This window comes from Sminthopsis crassicaudata, chromosome 5 (genome assembly GCF_048593235.1).
Source record: "Sminthopsis crassicaudata isolate SCR6 chromosome 5, ASM4859323v1, whole genome shotgun sequence".
In the NCBI taxonomy this organism is placed as follows: domain Eukaryota; kingdom Metazoa; phylum Chordata; class Mammalia; order Dasyuromorphia; family Dasyuridae; genus Sminthopsis; species Sminthopsis crassicaudata.
The window spans coordinates 183850953-183872457 of record NC_133621.1 but is presented as its reverse complement, the minus strand read 5'-3'; the positions used below and the strand labels follow the sequence as shown (position 1 = coordinate 183872457).

General features: G+C 34.1%; 1 protein-coding gene across 2 annotated transcripts in view; it reads right to left on the bottom strand.

Annotated features, from left to right (window-relative positions):
- RERG (RAS like estrogen regulated growth inhibitor) overlaps positions 1-21505 on the bottom strand; it is a 98624-nt gene that overhangs the window by 5775 nt on the left and 71344 nt on the right. For both annotated transcript variants that reach the window (XM_074268968.1, XM_074268969.1), the window contains exon 3: positions 14111-14167. In XM_074268968.1, the coding sequence (XP_074125069.1) occupies positions 14111-14167 (57 nt within the window). The remainder of the gene's footprint in view (positions 1-14110; positions 14168-21505) is intronic.

The following is a 21505-nucleotide window of genomic DNA, read 5'->3' as shown; positions in this document are numbered from 1 at the left end:
CCTGGAAAGTAGATGGTATTATTGTCCCCATTTTATAGCTGTTGCATCTATTTTTCATGCCTTTTTACTAGTTGACTGCTGTGTCTGAAATGCATTCCCTCCTCTCTGTTTTCCTTCAAGACACAGTTCTTTTGTATGTTTTGTGTATGTGTCTATATACAAATCACATATATGTAAGTATAAATACATGCACATTATGTCCCTTTTTTAGTATATAAAATGTAAGCTCCTTGAAGTCAAGGATTGTTTTGCTTTTGGTTTTACGCAAAGACCTTGGAGAGTTGAAATACTGTGTTTTCTACTTTTACTACTGAAAGCCTTTTGCTATTGTAATCACTTGGAAATCTCTTTTCTTCATCCAATTTGGATCATGTTGGCTTCTGTCCTCCATTTTTCTTCAAGGAGTTTAGGACCATGTTATGAGCTTCCTCTCTTCCCCAACTCCTGCCCTTATGCCACAGAACTTAAATATATGCTAACATATATATAACATTATCATTAATTATTAATATATCAACATATTAACATATAAATGTTGCTGTTTCCTCAAACAACCTATCTTCTTAGTTCTCAATTTTCTCAAATTCCACAATTTCTATTTCTCCATTTCATTTCAGCCACACACAGGGGTGTTCACGTCATTGATCTTAATGTCACCCAGAAAGGCTCCACTTTCTTGATAAATAACTTGGAAAGACCTCAGATGATCATAATTTCCTATCATTTGATATCTTTCTGTACCTTACTCCCCTTAAAACCAGTCTCTGACCTCCTTATGATTTCCAATCCATTCCCCGCTCAGAACTCTCTCTGGGACATGGGCTATTTCATTTTTTCTCCATAGCACTTAGCAAAAAAGCCTGGCGCATAGTGGCCACCCAATACATGTCTATTTTTTGGACTGATTTCCTAACCACTTTGTGAAAAAGGTACATCCATTTTTTTGGCCATTTAGCTATCTCGTGTGCCATTTACAGCTACAGTCTTCAAAGAAATATTTTTCTCTAATCATTTTTATCATCAATGCTTCAGTTTGACCCTGAAGAACCACAGAAAATGTCACACATGCTACAGGTACATATTCATTCCCCTCCTGCTTTGATGTTTCTAGTGGTGTTTTTTCTCCTTGCATCTTTGTTGACTATCTCCTTTAAATTAATAGCATTATTATTGAAGCCTTGACAGAAGCCAGTATTTGGGGATATATTTAATTTGCTTCTTGATCACCTAAAATTTAAGGGTAAGTTTCACTGTGCCTTCCACAATAAACTAGATATGAATTTTAGGCATAGAATTCCTCAGTAAGGAAAAATGAAACTTATATGAAGTTAAATGATCATTTGGCTGTTTGCTAACAGAGGGGGGGAAGAGACTAAATGTAAGAAATAAGGAAATGTCTGTGGCAACAGGAACAGTGGGTGGTAGGAATCATTTTATCTGCTTTGAATACTAGCTTTACACAAGTGTGGATGTTTTTATTTGAACTGATTTCCTTTCTCATTAAGGACTCTGTTTCTTCTCAGGCAAACTCATTAGGAGTTTTGCCTTCAAAGGCTTCATGCATATACATCAGGGTTTTTCTTTGCTTTAAAAATGTCTTTTTCTTGCTACATTTTTTTTAACACAACAACAAAAAAAAACCTCTCCCCACACACACAATGTTTATTTTCTGAAAATGGTTTCACGAAATTCCTAGTAATTTTGAGCAATGATACACAGTTTCTTTTATAATTGATTGTTAATGGGAAGGATGAATAAGTAATTTAAAATTTTGTTGCCTCTTTATATTTCTTTTATTTATATTATTGATTTCATTGTGTTTATTATTTTTTCAGCACTACTTCATTTTGCATTAATTCATGTCAGGTTTCCTCTATTTCTCAGAAACTCTCATTCTTCTATGGAACGATCAGTTAATGAAATTATTCTCTCTAACAAAGCAAACTGCAACCCACTCATCCCCTCTTTTTCTGCAAGTTTTGTCCTTTTATTCCCAGGATTTAAAAATCTGTGTTCCTAATTGACATTTTAAATATTTGCTTCAAACTATTTTTCTTACAACTGCTGTCACTCAAGTATCTTAAGGCCCAATCTCTTACCAACAGAGACAGTTGTAAACTTAGGCATCCCTGTGAAAGCAAACAGAACAAAACAACAAAAAGATTCCTACCTTTTTTGGTAAGATAAACTACTGAAAAACTTGATATTATAGGTTTAAGTGAACTTCACTTTTTCCCCCTCTGATTGAAGCAAAGGATGTCCACTCACATAAAATACACCAGAATGGATGACTGGAATAAAAGTAATTATTTGGTCCAAAATCATGCAAACCCTCCCTGTTTTAGATTTTTAGAAATACTATTTTCCTACTATTTCTTGCTAAAATGTTAGTTCTTCCAATAAGTAGTGGTAAAAATTATAAAACTGTTGCTAGCTTTTTCAAAGGAGGGGAACAAGTGGAACATGCTTTTTAAATCATTTCCTCTGAAACTATTGCGCTTGTCATCTATGTACCTCTGACAGGCATGTTTTATTATTGCAGCTAGCAAAAGACAAGAAGCATTGCAAATGTACAGAATATCTAAGGAAGCATAAGCATTTTCTGGAATCAAGAAAATCAATTGTTTCAAATGCAGCTATTTGCAGATGATATTGTATTAATAGCATTAGACCTTCTGAATTTCCTCAATAAGATCTATGGCAACTCAAAGTTACACTACAAAGAAAAAACAATTAAAGAAATCTAGTCTCAGGAACTTACTAGCTGTGTGTTATTAAATTTCTGAATGGTTCAGTTGCTTCATCTGTAAAATGGGGATAATAATAGCATCTGCTTCCCAGAATTATCATGAAAATTAAATGCTAATATATGTAAAACAATTTACAGAACTTAAAGTGCTATTTAAATGTTAGTTATTATGCTCAAAGGGCTATCAAATTGTGCATATTCTTTGATCCAGCAGTGTTCCTACTGGGCTTATATCCCAAAGAGATCTTAAAGGAGGGAAAGGGACCCATATGTGCAAAAATGTTTGTGGCAGCCCTCTTTATAGTGGCCAGAAACTGGAAACTGAGTTAATGCCCATCAGTTGGAGAATGGCTGAATAAGTTATGGTATGTGAATGTTATGGAATGTTATTGTTCTATAAGAAATGATCAGTAGGATGATTTTAGAGAGTCCTGGAGATATTATATGAACTGATGCTAAGTGAAATGAGTAGGACCAGGAGATCATTGTATACAGCAACAGCAAGATTATACGATGATCAATTCTGATGCACGTGGCTCTTCTCAACAATAAGATGATTCAGATCAGTTCCAATGATCTTGTAATGATAAGAGCCATCTATACCCCGAGAGAGGACAGTAGGAACTGAGTGTGGTTCACAACATAGTATTTTTCACTTCTTTGTTATTTATTTGAATTTTATTTTCTTTCTTATTTTTCTTCCTTTTTGAAAATATTTTTCTTGTGCAGCAAGCTAATTATATAAATAGGTATGCTTACATCCAATTTACATATATATATATATATATATATATATATATATATATATATATATATATATATATATTTTACCATGTTTCAAATGTATTGGATTATTTGTCATCTAGGGGAGGTAGGGGGAAAGGGGAAAATTGGAATACAAGGTTTTGCAAGAGTCATTGTTGAAAAATTATCCTTGCATATGTTTTGAAAATAAAAGGCTGGGGGGGGGGGCAGAGCCAAGATGGCGGAGAAGATACACGCAAATCTGTAAGCTCCCTTCTTCCTTCATTACCAATTAGTTAAATCAGCCTCAAAAATAATGCTGGACTGATAGAAACCACAAGGACTGGAAGCACAACGTACCAGCTGAAGAGAATCTGGAATTTCAACAGAAAAGGTCGGTTCCCAGGGGAGGAAAAAAAAAAAGGCCAGCACAGACAGGGAGCTAGCACACTGCGCCAATCGGGCTGGGGAGAACTCTGGGATCAGAGAAGCCACTGAGATAGAGGAATCTGACACAGGCTGTTAGCTCTTCTCTGCTTATAAAACAGCAGTTTAGAAGAGAAATCAAGCCACTTTAAAATATAAAGCCAGATACAAGAACCACCCCAATCTGGAAGTGACCTAACAGATCTCGGCACGGCTGGGAAGCCTCCATCTGCGGTCTGGGGCTTCATCTTGGGGTAGTTAAGAGCTTGAACAACAGGGACACAACCCGAGGCAACATATAATTCACATAGTGCCTGGCTGGGCCGGAGGCTGTGGAACTCAGCCGCAGAAGTCCCAGAGAAGCGGAACTTTTGAAATAGGGACCGCGGTTTCCGGGAAGACACTTCCAGTTTGAGCACAGGGGCTTTTCACGTCAGCTGCTGATATCCACGCTCCACGGGACACATTGGCTGGGCTTTGTGTCGCCTTTACTGTTCAGTCTTAAACCTCAGGGAAGTCGCTAGGACACACAGTGGGGTCCTTCACTGGGCAACCCTCACAGCGCAGTCGTACTAATCACCTCTGAGGCACTTCCAGGGAAGGGGAGGGGAACTCTCTCCCAGAGCTATCTCTTAGATCAGACACAGGGGCCTCGGCATCCATCCAGTCTGGGAGGAAGCTGGTAAAGAAATAAATAAACTTCTTACCCCAAGGACAGACCCCAAAAGATTTTTAACAATGAGTAAGAAGCTGAAGAGAACCATTGATTCCTTTTACACAGAGAAAGAGTGGGTATCCAACCCTGAGGAAGTTAATAGCAGAGAGTCAGCAGATAACAGCCTAAAGGGGAATGATACCTGCCCCCCATCACATAACTCTCTCCTAGAAGAGACTATTAAAAAGTTAAGAGAGTTTGAAGAAAAATGGGGAAAGGAAAGAGAAGCTATGACAGAGAATAACAATGTTCTGAAATTTGAGTTGGAAAAAATAAAGAATTCACAGGAGATGAAGGGAAACAAAATTTGTGAATTAGAAAAAGTTAAAAAATCACAGAAAAGTAGGATTTCTGAATTGGAAAAGATAAAAAATTCTCAAGAAAGTAGGATTTCTGAATTGGAAAAGATAAAAAAATCTCAAGAAAGTAGGATTTCTGAAGTGGAAAAAGAAAATAACTCTCTAAAAATTTAGGGAAATGGAAAAAAAATCAATAGAGCAAAATAATTCATTTAAAAACTCAATTGGGCATATACAAAGAGAACTAAAAATGTGAATGAAGAAAATAACTCATTAAAAATCAGGATGGAACAAATATAAATGAATGATTCATTGAGAACCCAGGAATCAGTCAAACAAAACAAAAAAAAAAAATGAAAAGCTGGAGAATAATGTCAAATACTTACTGGGAAAATCTATAGACCTGGAAAATAGATCTAGGAGAGATAATCTGAGGATCATTGAACTTCCTGAAAACTATGACCAAAAAAAGAGCCTAGATTCTATTTTACAGGAAATCATCAAAGAGAACTGTCCAGAGATAATAGAAACAGAAGGGAAAATAGGCGTTGAAAGAATTCATCGAACACCTTCTGAAAAAGACCCTAAAAAAAGAACTTCGCAGAATATTGTGGCTAAGCTGCAGAATTACCAAACAAAGGAAAAATATTGCAAGCAGCTAGAAAAAAGCAATTCAAATATCAAGGGGCCACAATAAGGGTCACTCAAGATCTGGCTGCCTCCACATTAAAAGATCGAAGGGCCTGGAAACTGATATTCCGAAAAATAAACTACCCAGATAAATTTAGCATCTTTTTCCATGGAAGAAGATGGTCATTCAATGAAATAGAGGAATTCCATTTGTTTCTAAGAAAAAAACCAGACTTAAACAAAAAATTTGATCTATATCCACAAGACTGAAGAGAAACATAAAAAGGTAAAAAGAACTCTTGAGAACAGTATCTCTGTGGTGGATATATAGAAAGTCTGCATGGATAATTTGATTTTACTCATAATTAAAAAAGGGGGGAAGTAGTAAAGGGAAGGGGGTAGTATCATAAAAAGGGGAAGGAATGATAAAAAGAGGGAAACTACATCCCAGGAAGAGGCATAGAAAAATATACCACATCTGAGGGAATTTATAGAAGGGGTGAAACACTGTGTGAATCTTACTCTCATCAGAGTAGGCTCAAAAAGTAAATAATTGACATATTTGTTTTTCAGAGAATTCTCTCTCACCTCATTAAAAGGGGGGAAAGGAAAAGGAAAAAGGAAAAGGGGAATAAGGGAAGGGTACAAGAAAAAGGAAGGGATTTGGAAGGAGGGGGGAGGGATACTAAAAAGGGAGGGCTGTGCGTCACAAGTGGGGTCTATAAATTAAATATTGGGGAAGGGGTTCAGGGGAGTTAAGGGAAAAAAGCATAATCTGGAGATAATATGATGGCAGGAAATACAGAATTAGTAATTTTAACTGTAAATGTGAATGGGATGAACTCTTCCATCAAACGGAGACGGAGAGCAGACTGGATCAAAAGTCAGAACCCTACAATATGTTGTTTACAGGAAACACACTTAAAGCAGGGAGATACATAGAGAGTAAAGGTAAAAGGTTGGAGCAGAATCTATTATGCTTCAGGTAAAGCCAAAAAAGCAAGGGTAGCCATCCTTATCTCAGATCAACAAAAGCAGAAATTGTTCTAATTAAAAAAGATAAGGAAGGAAACTATATCCTGCTAAAATGTAGCATAAACAATGAAGCCATATCAATACTAAACATATATGCACCAAGTGGTATAGCATCTAACTTTCTAAAGGAAAAGTTAAGAGAGTTGCAAGAAGAAATAGACAGTAAAACTGTAATAGTGGGAGATCTCAACCTTGCACTCTCAGATTTAGACAAATCAAACCACAAAACAAATAAGAAAGAAATTTAAAAAGTAAATAGAACATTAGAAAAACTAGGTATGATAGACCTTTGGAGAAAACTGAATGGTGATAGAAAGGAATATACTTTCTTCTAAGCAGTTTATGGAACCTATACAAAAATTGACCATATATTAGGACATAAAGATCTCAAAATTAAATGCAGGAAGGCAGAAATAATAAATGCCGTCTTCTCAGACCACAATGCAATAAAAGCTACATTCAGTAAAATGTTAGGGGTAAATAGACCTAAAAGTAATTGGAAACTGAATAATCTCATCTTAAAGAATGATTGGGTGAAACAGCGAATTATAGAAACAATTAATAATTTCACCTAAGATAATGACAATGATGAGACATCATACCAAAATCTGTGGGATACAGCTAAAGCTGTAATAAGGGGAAATTTTATATCTTTAGAGGCTTATTTGAACAAAATAGAGAAAGAGAAGATTAATGAATTGGGCCTGCAACTTAAAAAGCTAGAAAAAGACCAAATTAAAAACCCCCAACCAAAAACCAAACTTGAAATACAAAAATTAAAAGGAGAAATCAATAATATTGAAAGTAAAAAAAACTATTGAATTAATAAATAAAACCAAAAGTTGGTTTTATGAAAAAGCCAATAAAATAAATAAACATTTGGTAAATCTGATCAGAAAAAGGAAAGAGGAAAATCAAATTGTTAGTCTTACAAATGAAAAGGGGTATCTTTCCAACAATGAAGAGGAAATTAGAGAAATAATAAGGAATTACTTTGCCCAACTTTATGCCAATAAATTTGATAACTTAAGTGAAATGGATGACTTTCTCCAAAAATATAGGCTTTCTAGATTAACAGAGGAGGAGATAAATTGCTTAAATAGTCCCATTTCAGAAAAAGAAATAGAACAAGCTATTAATCAATTCCCCAGGAAAAAATCCCCAGGACCAGATAGATTTACATGTGAATTCTACCAAGCATTTAAAGAACAATTAGCTCCAATGTTATATAAACTATTTGAAAAAATAGGGGATGAAGGAGTCCTACCAAACTCCTTTTAAGACACAGACATGGTACTGATACCTAAACCAGGTAGATCGAAAACTGAGAAAGAAAATTATAGACCAATTTCCTTAATGAATATTGATGCTAAAATCTTAAATAAGATATTAGCAAAAAGACTTCAGAAAATCATCCCCAGGATAATACACTATGATCAAGAAGGATTTATTCCAGGAATGCAGGGCTGGTTTAATATTAGGAAAACTATTAGTATAACTGACCATATTAATAATCAAATTAATAAAAACCATATGATCATCTCAATAGATACAGAAAAAGCATTTGATAAAATCCAACATCCATTCCTACTAAAAACGCTTGAGAGTATAGGAATAAATGGACTATTCCTTAGAATAATCAGGAGCATATATTTACGACCGTCAGTAAGCATAATATGCAATGGCGATAAACTGGAACCTTTCCCAATAAGATCAGGAGTGAAACAAGATTACCCACTATCATCATTACTATTCAATATAGTACCAGAAACGCTAGCCTTGGCAATAAGAGCTGAGAAAGAGATTAAAGGAATAAGAGTAGGTAATGAGGAAATCAAACTGTCACTCTTTGCAGATGACATAATGGTATACTTAGAGAATCCCAAAGACTCTGCTAAAAAGCTATTAGAAATAATTCAGAATTTTAGCAAAGTTTCAGGATACAAAATAAATCCACATAAATTCTCAGCATTTTGATATATCACCAACAAAATGCAACAGCAAGAGATACAAAGAGAAATTCCATTCCAAACAAATGTTGAGAGTATAAAATATTTGGGAATCCATCTACCAAAGAAAAGTCAGGAATTATATGAGCAAAATACAAAACACTTGCCACAAAAATAAAGTCAGATTTAAATAATTGGAAAGACATTCAGTGCTCTTGGGTAGGCTGAGAGAATATAATAAAGATGACAATACTCCCCAAACTAATCTATTTATTTAGTGCTATACCAATCAGACTCCCAAGAAACTATTTTAATGACCTAGAAAAAATAACAACAAAAATCATATGGAAGAATAAAAGTTCGAGAATTGCAAGGGAACTAATGAAAAAAAAGTCAGATGAAGGTGGTCTAAGTGTACCTGATCTAAAGCTATATTACATAGCAGCAGTTACCAAAACCATTTGGTATTGGCTAAGAAATAGAGCAGTCAATCAGTGGAACAGATTAGGTACAAAGGACAAAAAAGGGTACATCTATAACAATCTAGTCTTTGATAAACCCAAAGATACCAACATTAGGGATAAAATTTCATTATTTGAAAAAAACTATTGGGAAAATTGGAAATTAGTATGGCAGAAATTAGATATGGATCCACACTTAACACCATATACCAAGATAAGATCAAAATGGGTCCATGATTTAGGCATAAAGAATGAGATCATAGATTAGAGGAACAGAGAATAGTCTACCTCTCAGACCTGTGGAGGAGGAAGGAATTTATGACCAGAGGAGAACTAGAGATCATTATTGATCACAAAATAGAAGATTTTGATTACATCAAACTAAAAAGCTTCTGTACAAACAATACTAATGTAAACAAGATTAGAAGGGAAGTAACAAATTGGGAAAATATTTTTAAAGTTAAAGGTTCTGACAAAGGTCTCATTTCCAAAACATATAGAGAACCGACCCTAATTTATAAGAAATCAAACCATTCTCCAATTAATAAATGGTCAGATTCTCAGATGATGAAATTGAAATTATATCCACTCATATGAAAGAGTGTTCCAAATCACTACTGATCAGAGAAATGCAAATTAAGACAACTCTGAGATACAACTACACACTTGTCAGATTGGCTAAGATGACAGGAACAAATAATGATGAATGTTGGAGGGGATGTGGGAAAACTGGGACACTAATACATTGTTGGTGGAGTTGTGAAAGAATCCAGCCATTCTGGAGAGCAATCTGGAATTATGCCCCCAAAATTATCAAACTGTGCATACTCTTTGATCCAGCAGTGCTGCTATTGGGCTTATATCCCAAAGAAATACTAAAGAAGGGAAAGGGACCTGTATGTGCCAAAATGTTTGTGGCAGCCCTTTTCATAGTGAATAGAAACTGGAAGATGAATGGATGTCCATCAATTGGAGAATGGTTGGTTAAATTATGGTATATGAAGGTTATGGAATATTATTGCTCTGTAAGAAATGACCAGCAGGAGGAATACAGAGAGGCTTGGAGAGACTTACATCAACTGATGCTGAGTGAAATGAATAGAATCAGAAGATCGCTGTACACTTCAATGCTGCATGAAGATGTATTCTGATGGAAGTGGATATCTTCAACATAAAGGAGATCCAACTCACTTCCAGTTGATCAATGATGGACAGAAACAACTACACCCAGAGAATGTAAATTGTTAGCACTACTGTCTATCTACCCAAGTTACTTATACCTTCGGAATCTAATACTTAACATGCAAGAAGAAAATTGGATTTACACACATATATTGTATCTAGGTTATACTGTAACACATGTAAAATGTATGGGATTGCCTGTCATCTAGGGGAGGGAGTAGAGAGAGGGAGGGGATAATTTGGAAAAATGATTACAAGGGATAATGTTATTAAAAAATTACTCATGCATATATACTGTCAAAAATTTTATAATAAAGTGACTTTGTTTTCAAAAAAAAAAAAAAAAAAAAAAAAAAAAAGAAGCTACCAATATCACTACCTGCCATCTAGGGGAAGAGGTGAGGGGAAGGAGGAGGTAATTTGGAGCAGAAGTCTTGCAAGGGTCAACATTGAAAAATTACCCATGAATATGTTTTGTAAATAAAAAGCTTTAATAACAAAGAGAAAAAATAAGTAAATGCTACAAATGTATAAAAATAAAAAAATTTTTAAAAAAGAAAAAAGCTTCAATAAAAAATTGAAAAAAATTAGTTATTATTATTATAATGCAATTGATGACACATAGTTGTATGAGGAGACCATTGAGTTCATTCATATGTACATTTATAGCATATGTAAAGTTGTCTCAGATGGATAATGGCGAGAACCTAGAACTAAAAAGGAGGGGACATAATGTATTGCTTTTGTGGAATGACACAATATTTTCCATAATCCTAAATTCCTATGTGATGCTAAAACCCATCAAACCATGTTTTCTGAAGAGCTAAACTGCAGGTGACCCAAAGGGCCTAAAGCCTACTGAATAGATCCTCTATGAATGACTTAGGAAAGGCTAAGGTTGAGAAGCATACACTTTACTGGAAGAGTAAATCATCAAGGAAAACACAGATTCACCAGGGTTAAAGTGTTAAACATATGACAGAAATATTAAATTAAGCACAGGGACTTTCTCAGATTACAACAGAGCATTCATTTTCTTCAGCCCCTCAGAGATCAAAAATTGTCAAATGAGTAAATCACCCTATATTTATGAAAAAGATGCAGAATTCAGAGCATTTTATTCAGTCTTCCTCAGACTCCTATCACTTCATTTTTTCTAAACATTTATTCTTTCTTTGTAAACTGAAGGGGCTAGACTAGCTGACCTCTCTGCTGCTGCCTTGATCTAACACTCTATAGAGTTTATGTGCCCAGAACAAAATGGATAGTCCTTGAATGCTGGTATTGAAACCAATAACCCAGGAAACCAAGGATTTGATAGAGGTAAATAGCCCCCTTATGTTATCTCCTAAAATACAAGTACAGCTGAAATTCTGGCTGTACTTCAACTGTGGACTGGGTGGATGGATTGGGAATTTCTTAGCTTGGAAATTGACTGTACGCTGTTAGCCAAGGAAATACAACTCCCAGTGCAAAAGAGTTAATGAAATCCTGGCCCTAAGAGTGAGTCAGAGATTTGACACTCTTGAGCTCATAAAGCATCTGATCAAAGCTTTGGTTGCTTAGCAGCAGCATTTAAATGTCATTTTATAATACAGTTTCTTTTATGTTTATATTTGGGGTAAGAAGAATATATAAAAAAATTGGGTTTTACATTCCCATTGGTAGCAAATTTCTTGGAGAAAAACAAGAAAGGAATTCATGACTACTTAAAACAGCAATAGCTGTTAAGTGATGACTAAAGAGGGACACTCAGAAGAACACAAATATGTTATGAGCTCATAATTTTTACTTCTTTTTTTTTCGACTGGAAAATACTCATTTCACAAATGTAATTTATATTTTTCTACTTTTTCTCATAGATCATTTGTTTTTGGAAAGCATAATCTGCAAAGATATGCTCACAAAAACAAAGTTTATAGAAGTTACAACTGCAAGAAGAATGAGACCATCTAATCCAATCATCTTATTTTACATATAAGAAAACTGAGGTCCAATTAGTCAGATGACCAACAAGCATTTGTTACTCATTTATATTGTATCAAAAACTCTGCTAAGTGATGAGGACATAGGAAAGGCAAACACATTTTTCTTGCCCTCAAGGAACTCACATAGTAATGGGGGAGAGAAAAGATAAACAACTATATAGATAGAAGAGAGGTAATGGGATCCAGAAAGGTTCTTTGATTACAGAGACAACGTTCTTCCCACTGTATCATGCTGTATGGGAGCAGAGGAAAAATTTTTTTAAAAAGTATTTTTAACTGAAATTTTACCTTTAGTACTATATTACATTTATTGGAACAGTGACACACACACACACACACACACACACACACACACATATATGCATATATAGTGTTAAAGACAAGCAGAAAGAATTTGTTGGGTATGAAAATATCTTATTTAATTTTACTTTGAATATTATTACAGTTTTTCATAGTTGATCATCACATATGCTTGATGTTACTGTGTATAATGTATTCCTGGTTCTGCTTCTTTCACTCAGCAACAGTTAATGTAAATTTTTCCATGCCTTTCTAAAATTAACTTGTTCATCATTTTTTAAAGGACAATAATATTCCATTACTTCCATATACCATAACTTATTCAGTCATTTCCCAATTGATGGGTATCCACTTAATTTCCATTTCTTTGCTACCACAAAAAATGGTTACAAACATTTATGGGTCCTTTTCCCTCCTTTATATTTCCTTCAGATACATATCCAGAAGTAGCACTGCTGGGCCAAAGTGTATGCACAATTTTATAGTCCTTTGGGCTCTCAAGAGTTCCAAAGTGCTCTCTAGAATGGTCAGAACATTTTACAACTCCATCAACAATGAATGCATTAACGTCCTAGTTTTTCTATATCCTCTCCAACATTTATCATTAACTTTTCCTGTCATCTTATCCAATATGAGAGGTGTGAGGTGATACCACAGAATTGTTTTAATTTGTATTTCTCTAATCAGTAATGATTTAGAGCATTTTTTCATGTGACTATAAATAGCTTTTATTTCATCATCTGGAAATTGTTCATATTCTTTGACCATTTATCAACTGGGGAATGACTTGTATTCTTATAAATTTGACAGAGTTCTTTATGCATTTTAGAAATGCCTTTATCAGAAACATTAGCTGTAAAATTTTTTTCCTGGCTTTATACTTCTCTTTTAATTTTGTTTGTGTAAAAACTTTTTAACTTAATGTAATCAAAGTAGTCCATTTTACATTTCAAAATGTTCTCTAGTTCTTTGGTCATAGATTCCTCCCTTCTCCAAAGATCTGATAGGTAAATTATCCCTTGCTCTCCTTATTTGCTGATGTCACCCTTTACACCTGAAACATGTAACCATTTGGACCTTATTTTGGTACAGGATGGGAGATGTAGGTCTATACTGAGTTTCTGACATATTTTCAGATTTCCCAGCAATTTTTGTTAAATAGCTAATTCTTATCCCAAAAGCTGGATTTTGGGGATTTATCAAATACTAAATTACTATAGTTACTGATTATTATGTGATCTGTATTCCATATTCCATACCTATTTCATTGATTTACCACTCTATTTCTTAGCGCATATCAAATGGTTTTGATGATTGTTGCCTTATAATATAGTACTATTAGGTGCCTTTCTTTATTTTCCTCATGCTTAGAATAGTGCTTAAAACATAATAAAAATTTAATAAATACCTACTAATCGAACATATTTAAAAAGCCTTTCCATGGAAAAGAACTGATATAATTTACTCTGCAATGGCATAATTGACGAGAACATAGACTTACTATCATGCCAGAATAAGTGCATAATATTTCAGTGGAAGGTTCAAAGAATTATGACATAAGAACACTGTAGATGAAAATAAACCATTTTTTCTTTAATGGGAAAAAAAAAGTTAGTATGAAACTTGACCTACCCAGGGTTGGGTCATATTCCCAGATGAATCGTTTGGTCAGAAATCTTACTACCAGAGCTGTGGAAGAAAGAAGAGACATTTCAGTTGCAATTTAAAAACTTTATAATGCTTAAAATGTTCTAGATACTACTGCATCTGTCTATGAGGGCAAAGTATTATTGATTTGCCCCATTTAAGCATGTTTTTATATTAATCCCATTTTGGATCAAAATTTGTTTAACTGTAATTAATACTATCTTGTTTAATAGGTAGAGAATATATGAATAGACTCTTAGGAAATATTCCTCTGTTCTGAGAGCTGGTAAATATCGTGAAGTGATTCTGTACCTCAGAAGTATTAATGAAGGACAGCTAAATGGCACAGTGGATAGTGGACTGGGCTTGGAGTCAGGACAATTCATCTTTATGAATTCAAATCAGGCTTCAGAGACTTAATAGCTGTGTGATCCTGGCAAGCCATTTAACCCTGTTTATCTCAGTTCCTCATCTGGAGGAATGAACTGGAGAATGAAATGACACATCATTACAGTATCTTTGCCAAGAAAACCTCAAATGGGTTACAAAGAATTGAACATGACTAAAACAACCAAAAAACAACAATAAAAGCAAACAGTTCTTCAATGTAGGCTATATCTGAACAAAAGGCTGATACAGACAGGAAGATGAAAATGCATAGTATTTTAAGAAAACTAGTTTAGTCATGACATATAGGCACTAATTGCAAAATGGGCTAAAAATTCCAGGATTTCAAAATGATGGAATAATCTTTGTCATTCAATTAGTATTAAATAAATATTAAGACAATCACAATGTGATGTAAAAAATAAAATCATCAACAGCACATGTAATCAGTAGGATAACAAGAATATTGCCTAACCATCATTTCTTTTGGAAGGTCATAGGATAAAAGCCAAGAAAATTATCTATCTATCTATCTATCTATCTATCTATCTATCTATCTATCTGCCTGCCTGTCTGTCTATCTATCTATCTATCTATCTATCTATCTATCTATCTATCTATCTATCTATCTATCTATCTATCCATCCATCCATCTCAGAATCACATGCTCAAAGGCAAAAAAGTTGATACAAAACACTTGATTCCTTAAGACCCAAATATGATTTTCATTACCAATCAATTCATTGACCCATAACCAGAAGGTTGATGACTGGATCTGAATTATTTTAGTGGTGACAGTAACTTGGCATGAAGGTACTGCAAAGTGCATTATTTGAAAAGCTCCCCACACTGATGAATTGATGGAGTTTCTGGTTATTAAGTAATATTTATGGAAATGCCATGTATATCTTGAATCAGTGCTAATCTCTGAGCTCTTCAACAGTCTTTATATTTTGATTTTAAAAGGTCCAGGACCAGATAATTGGATCTGAAAGTAGCATTGTGACCTTTCATCACAATATGACTCCATTTAAACAAAATATTAAATGCTGGAGAGAGTGAGTTTATACATTCTTCAGTCCTTCCTACAGTAATCATACTTGGGATAGAAATGATAATGCAGACTCTCTTGAGATGTGTTTCTTTAAATAATCTGAGCACAAAGTGATGTATATATCCATTTTAAAAGCAATGTGAATACAATAATTAAAGTAGAATCAGAGGTGAATATCTCCCCTATAGAACAAATTTTGTTTTATAAACCACTAATTGGAAAAATCCAATAAAGTCGTACCTCATTTATCTAGCACAGTCTACCCAGTCTACTAATACTACTTTAATTAATTTTTTCATTATAGCCTGACCTTTTAAACTTTTAGCCAGTTTGTATATTTCTCTCCATTATTTTGTTTCTATTTTTCAACTAATAAGTATTTTAATTTATCTGCTCTACTACATCCACTTGCCATTGAACAAATTAAAAAGATACTGAAAAATAAAGCCTTCAATACATTGGTGAATTGTCTAGTAAAACAAATTCCTTCAACAATCAATGTATGGAAATGAATATCTCTGCATTTTAAGTTTAGAAGTTTAAGTTAAGAGATAATAATGTTTTAGCTTTATTCTTTTGAATTCATGCTTTGTCATTAAACTGATTAGGGTTCCAAAGTCTTTTAAAGTTGTTTTTTTCTATATTATTATCATATAAATTGTTCTCTATTTCTCACTTTTCTCCGCATCAGTTCATAAAATTTCCTCTGAAATTGTCTATTTCATCATTTCTTAGCACACAGTAATATTCTATTACATTGATTTTCCACAAATTATTTATCTATTTTCCAATAGAAGGCCAACTTTTTAGTTGCCTTGAAAAACTGTTGTAAATGTTTTTCTACCTATAGATCCTCATCCTCTTTTTTGATATCATTGGGATATAGGCCTACTAGTAGTATAGCTGGGCCAAAATATGTGCATAGTAACTTTGTGGGCCTGGTTCTAAATTGCTTTCCAGAATGGCTTGACCAATTAACAACTCTGACAAGTATACTTGTTTTTCCATAATCCTTTTGACTTTTGTCATATTCTGTCATCTTTCAGTCCTATAGGTATGAGGCAGAATTTGAAAGATTGAAAGATTTAATTAATCTATTTCTCTAATTCTTAGAGATTTAAAGTATTTTCTATGACTACTATTGATAGTGTGAATTTCTTTGAAAACTGTTCATAGCTTTGATTATCAAGGAATGGCTCTTAGTGTTCTGAAATTTGAATTATTTCTTGTAATATCTTAGATATGAAACTTTTATCATAGAAATTTGTTGCAAAGATTTCATATTCCCTCTCCCCTCCCAGTTATCTTTTCACTTCTAATTTTTTATTACATTAAATTTCTTTCCTACCTTTCAATATAGAATATTTCAAACTTAAGAAGCAGCAAGGTGGTACTGTGGATGGGCCTACTGCTGACAGAAACTCATGAAAGCATTTGAACCCAACTAAGGAAAAAAAGGGGCTGAAAACTGTACCAAGTGAAAAGCTACTCATACTGATAAATTGAAGAAGTCAGGAAGACTCATCTTTCTAAGTTCAAATATGACCTCAGACACTAGTTGTATAAGCCTAGGCAAGTCACCTACCCTGTCTGCTTCAGTTTCCTTATTTGTAAAATGAACTGGAGAAAGAAATAGCAATCCACTCCAATATTTTTGCCAAGAAAACCCCATATGGGGTCATGAAGGGTTGGCTATGATTGAAATAATTGAAAAACAACAAAATTCTAAACTTTATCTCAAGTTTTGATACCATCATTATGAAAATTACTCATTATATTGCTTATAACATCATTTATACCTATAGTGATACTCTGAACAGCTAAAGCATCTCAGGCAATGATAGGTCTTTGAGATTCTTGATCTATTTTTAGTCTCCTACTTTCTGTCTCCTTACTTTCATCTGCCAGTCCCTACCAGTGTCAGTATGCCCAAGTCTAGCAAAATCCTTTCTACTGTCCCCACACTCCTTGGTCCCATCCTTCTACCCTATGTTATTCCTGAAATATAATTTGGCTTTTCAGAGACTGCTTTTAAAAAAAAAAACTCAACAAAATAAAAACATATAAACAAAAAAACAAAAAAAGATTTTCAAGGTTTTCAGACATTTTTCAGGTAGTTAAGTTTATTGTGAAAATGACCTCTGCATAAATGAATATATATATATATATATATTTACATATATATATTTTTTTCTCAGTATTCTTAGTCAACAAATATTTATGTAACTTAAAAAATCAAATATTTGGATTTTATTTAAAAGTTTTTGAGTTTTAAAATGGCATAGACTATTTCAGCTAAATTAACAAGTGAAATATAAAATGTTGACAGTATAATTTACTCAGTTTTTAACTTCTTTCTTGTTGAATATTCACAAACAAGTGAAAATGACTTCCCTATTTAAGATAAATCAATTTTAAAAGTCTAGATTTTTCCATTAAGGATGGAAAGTTCCAAGGTAAATAAAATTTTTCTACACCTGTTAAATTTTTTTCTATTAAATGTCGAATTTTGTCTCTCCTTCCCTCTCTCCTTCCCTCTTCTCTCTCTCTCTCTCTCTCTCTCTCTCTCTCTCTCTCTCTCTCTCTCTCTCTCTGTCTTTCTCTCTTTCTCTCTCACATACACATACATAAAAATTATATGAACACAATTACACAAATAATATCAGATCTAAACAATTGGAGAATTTTTAATTGCTCATAGGTAGGTGGAGCCAATATAATAAAAATGACAATGCTCTTAAATTAATTTACTTATTCAGTGCCATACCAATCAAAAATTAGTTTGTAGAGATAGAAAAAAAACATAATAAAATTCACATGGAGAAACAAAATGCCAATATATCAAGGAAATCACTAAAAAATAAAGTTCAAAGGAATGGAATTGATGAATGTAGTTTTTCTAGACTTTTACAAAGCACTTAATAAAATCTTTTTTATGCTATTCCTTTTGAAAAGCTATGCAGGCCAGTTGACAAGATAGCCATAAAACAGTCTGAAATAACCAGAAAAGGATCTTACTGGTTCTGTGCTGTTTCATATCCTTATCCTACACTTGAGTAAAGGTATAATGAGGGAATACTTACTGGATCTGACAATGCCACAAGGATGGGAAAGATTATTAATATATTGGATGAAAGAATCAAGATCTATGTTGACCTTGACAAATCGTAACACTGTGCTGAATGTCTTAAGATTGAACTTCAGTAGAGAACAGTTTAAGACTTGTTCTGATGGCTCATCTTGGGAGAGAGATGAGTGTGGATTCTTAAAGGTTATGACAGAAAGATACAGATTTTGGTACAGGTTTTGTCATGTTGGGAAGACTTTCAGGACAGTCCTGCCCATATGCTGTGTCTGTTTACTAAAGACTAGTCTAGATAAGTAGATATTAAGCATTTATGAAATGTTTATTTCATGCTAGCCAATGCATTAAGGACTGAGGATGCAAACAGGAAAATGAGGGAGGTTCAAACCTCCAGGATTTTACAAGTGACTGGAATAGAGAGCAGGGGGAGGAAAATTCTTTATGGAGAAGTAAAAACAAGCTACATACAAAGTATGCAAACAAACTCTCAAGTTATAGGTGCATTAATAACTGGGGCTAAGCAGGAAAGGTGTCTTGCAAGATGTAGCACTCAAGTTAATCCTAGACATCATTTTTGGTTCCAAGATGAGGAGGATGAACATTCCAGGCATGGGACACTGTCTGTATCAAGACTCAGTGGAAAAAGAAGGAATGTCACATAAACCACTCTGGATGGAGTGCACAGAACACATTTGGAAGTGGCAATGAGTAACAGGAGATTGTAAAGATTGCAAAGGAATTTAAATGCTAAACAGGGAAGTTCCCCCCGCCCCCCCTACAGGGAGTGAGGAGCCACTGAAACTTCCTAAGTCACAGAGATGAATGTGAAATGGTCAGATATGTGCTTTAGGAATCAATTTGGCAGCTGTGTTTGGAATGGACTAGAGCCCAGCTTCTTAAACTGGTCATGACCCCATATAGGGTATTATAACTAAATGTGGAGGTCACAAAATTATGATTTTGTGACCTCCACAAAATTATGATTTATTACCACCAAATGTTTTAGTTGTATGCCTATTTTATATACTTATATACTCGGGGTTACAAAAATTCTTCAGGAGAAAAGGGTCTTGAGTAAAAAAAAATTAAGAAGCCCTGGAGTAGAGAAGAAAAGAAACTAGAATAATTAAGAAACTATTCAGTCAAACAGACAATAAGTACTTATATTAAACACCGACCATCTGCTAAACACTATACTTGGGTATACAAATAAAAAATTAAATAATCCAGCCTTTCAAGGAATCTCACTTTCTTTCTTTCTTTTTTTGAATCTTACTTTCTAATAAAACAGACAAGTACATATAACATATATACAGCATAAATATAAAGTATATAAGTAAAAATGCATACAAAGAATTTCAATACAAGGAAGATTGGGGAAGAGGGCACTAGGATTTGAAGGGGAGGAAGAAGGACAGCAAAGGCTTTATGGAAAAGATGGTGTCTAACCTTCATTTTAAAGGAAGAGAAGGATTCTAGTAGGCAGAATAGGGAGGGAGGGCATCCCAGGAACAGGACGCAGCCACTGCAAAGGCACACAGATGGAACATCACATGTGAGAAATAGAAAGAAGGCCAGTTTGGATGGATGACATACCTTGGTGGAGTGGAGGAATGGAATGAAGTAATGTCTAATGGTGTTGGAAACAGAGGCTGGGGAAAGGTTGGGAATTGCTTGAAAAGCTTTAAAAAAAGTTTATAGTATATCCTATAGGCACTAGGAAGTCATTGGAGTCAAATGAATAGGGAAGTTGGATACTGTACTTAATAGTAGAGTATTCTGTACTTAAAGAAAAATAATTTGGTAGCAGTGTGTATGATGAACTAAAACTATGGGAAACTTGAGACCAGAAAACCAATTAGGAAGCTGTTGCAAGTAGAAATGAAGTAATAAATCCCTCCACTGAGGTAATAGCTATGGGATTAGAGAGAAGGGGGTTAGATGCATGTGAGAGATGTGGAGAGAGAAAAAGCAAGATTTGGCAGCTAAGTAAAGAAGCAAGGAAAATGCCTGCCTTACAAACCTGGGAGACTAGAGGGATAGAGGTACCTTTGATAGATATAGGGAAACACGAAAGAGGGAAGGGCTTTGGGAGAAAGATAATTTGGTTTGGACATGTTAAATTTATGATGTCTCCATCACATCCATTTTGAAATATTTTGAAATATCTAATAGGCAAGTGGTGACATGAGAGTGAAGCTCTTGGGCTGGGTATTGAATTATATATCTATATATCTATATATCTATCTACATATATATATATATATAGATATACATATAAGCATATATATGCATATATACATATATGTATATATTTATATATACATATGTATGTGTTATTTGCATAAAGATGATCATTAAGTCCATGGAAGTGGATCAGATTATTGAGAGGAAGAGTATAGAATAAAAGAGAGACTACCAAGAGCCCTGAGGAATATCCACAGTTATGGGACATAATATGGAAGATGAGCCAGTAAGGAAGACTGAGGAATGGTCTGATAGTAGAAGGAAAACCTGAAATCAGGTATGTCATGAAAACCCAGAGATGAAAGGAAACAAGAGGCCCTAGGACAGAATCCTAGGGACACTCACACATGGAAGCAAGACATGGCTAATAATCTTGCTAAGGTGCTTAGGAAGATAGAACCAAGGCAAGCTGGGGTCAAGAAGCTTGAGGATTCAAAAGGATGGGATCCTTAACAGAGCTGTGAAGAATTTTAAAAGGATGACAACATTATAGGTCACTGGCAACCTTGGAACAAGCAGCTATAATTTGAATTTCGGACAGGAACTGGATGGAAAGAAGGTAAGAGTTGAGTTAAAGGTGAGAAAATGAAGATAACAAGTACAGACA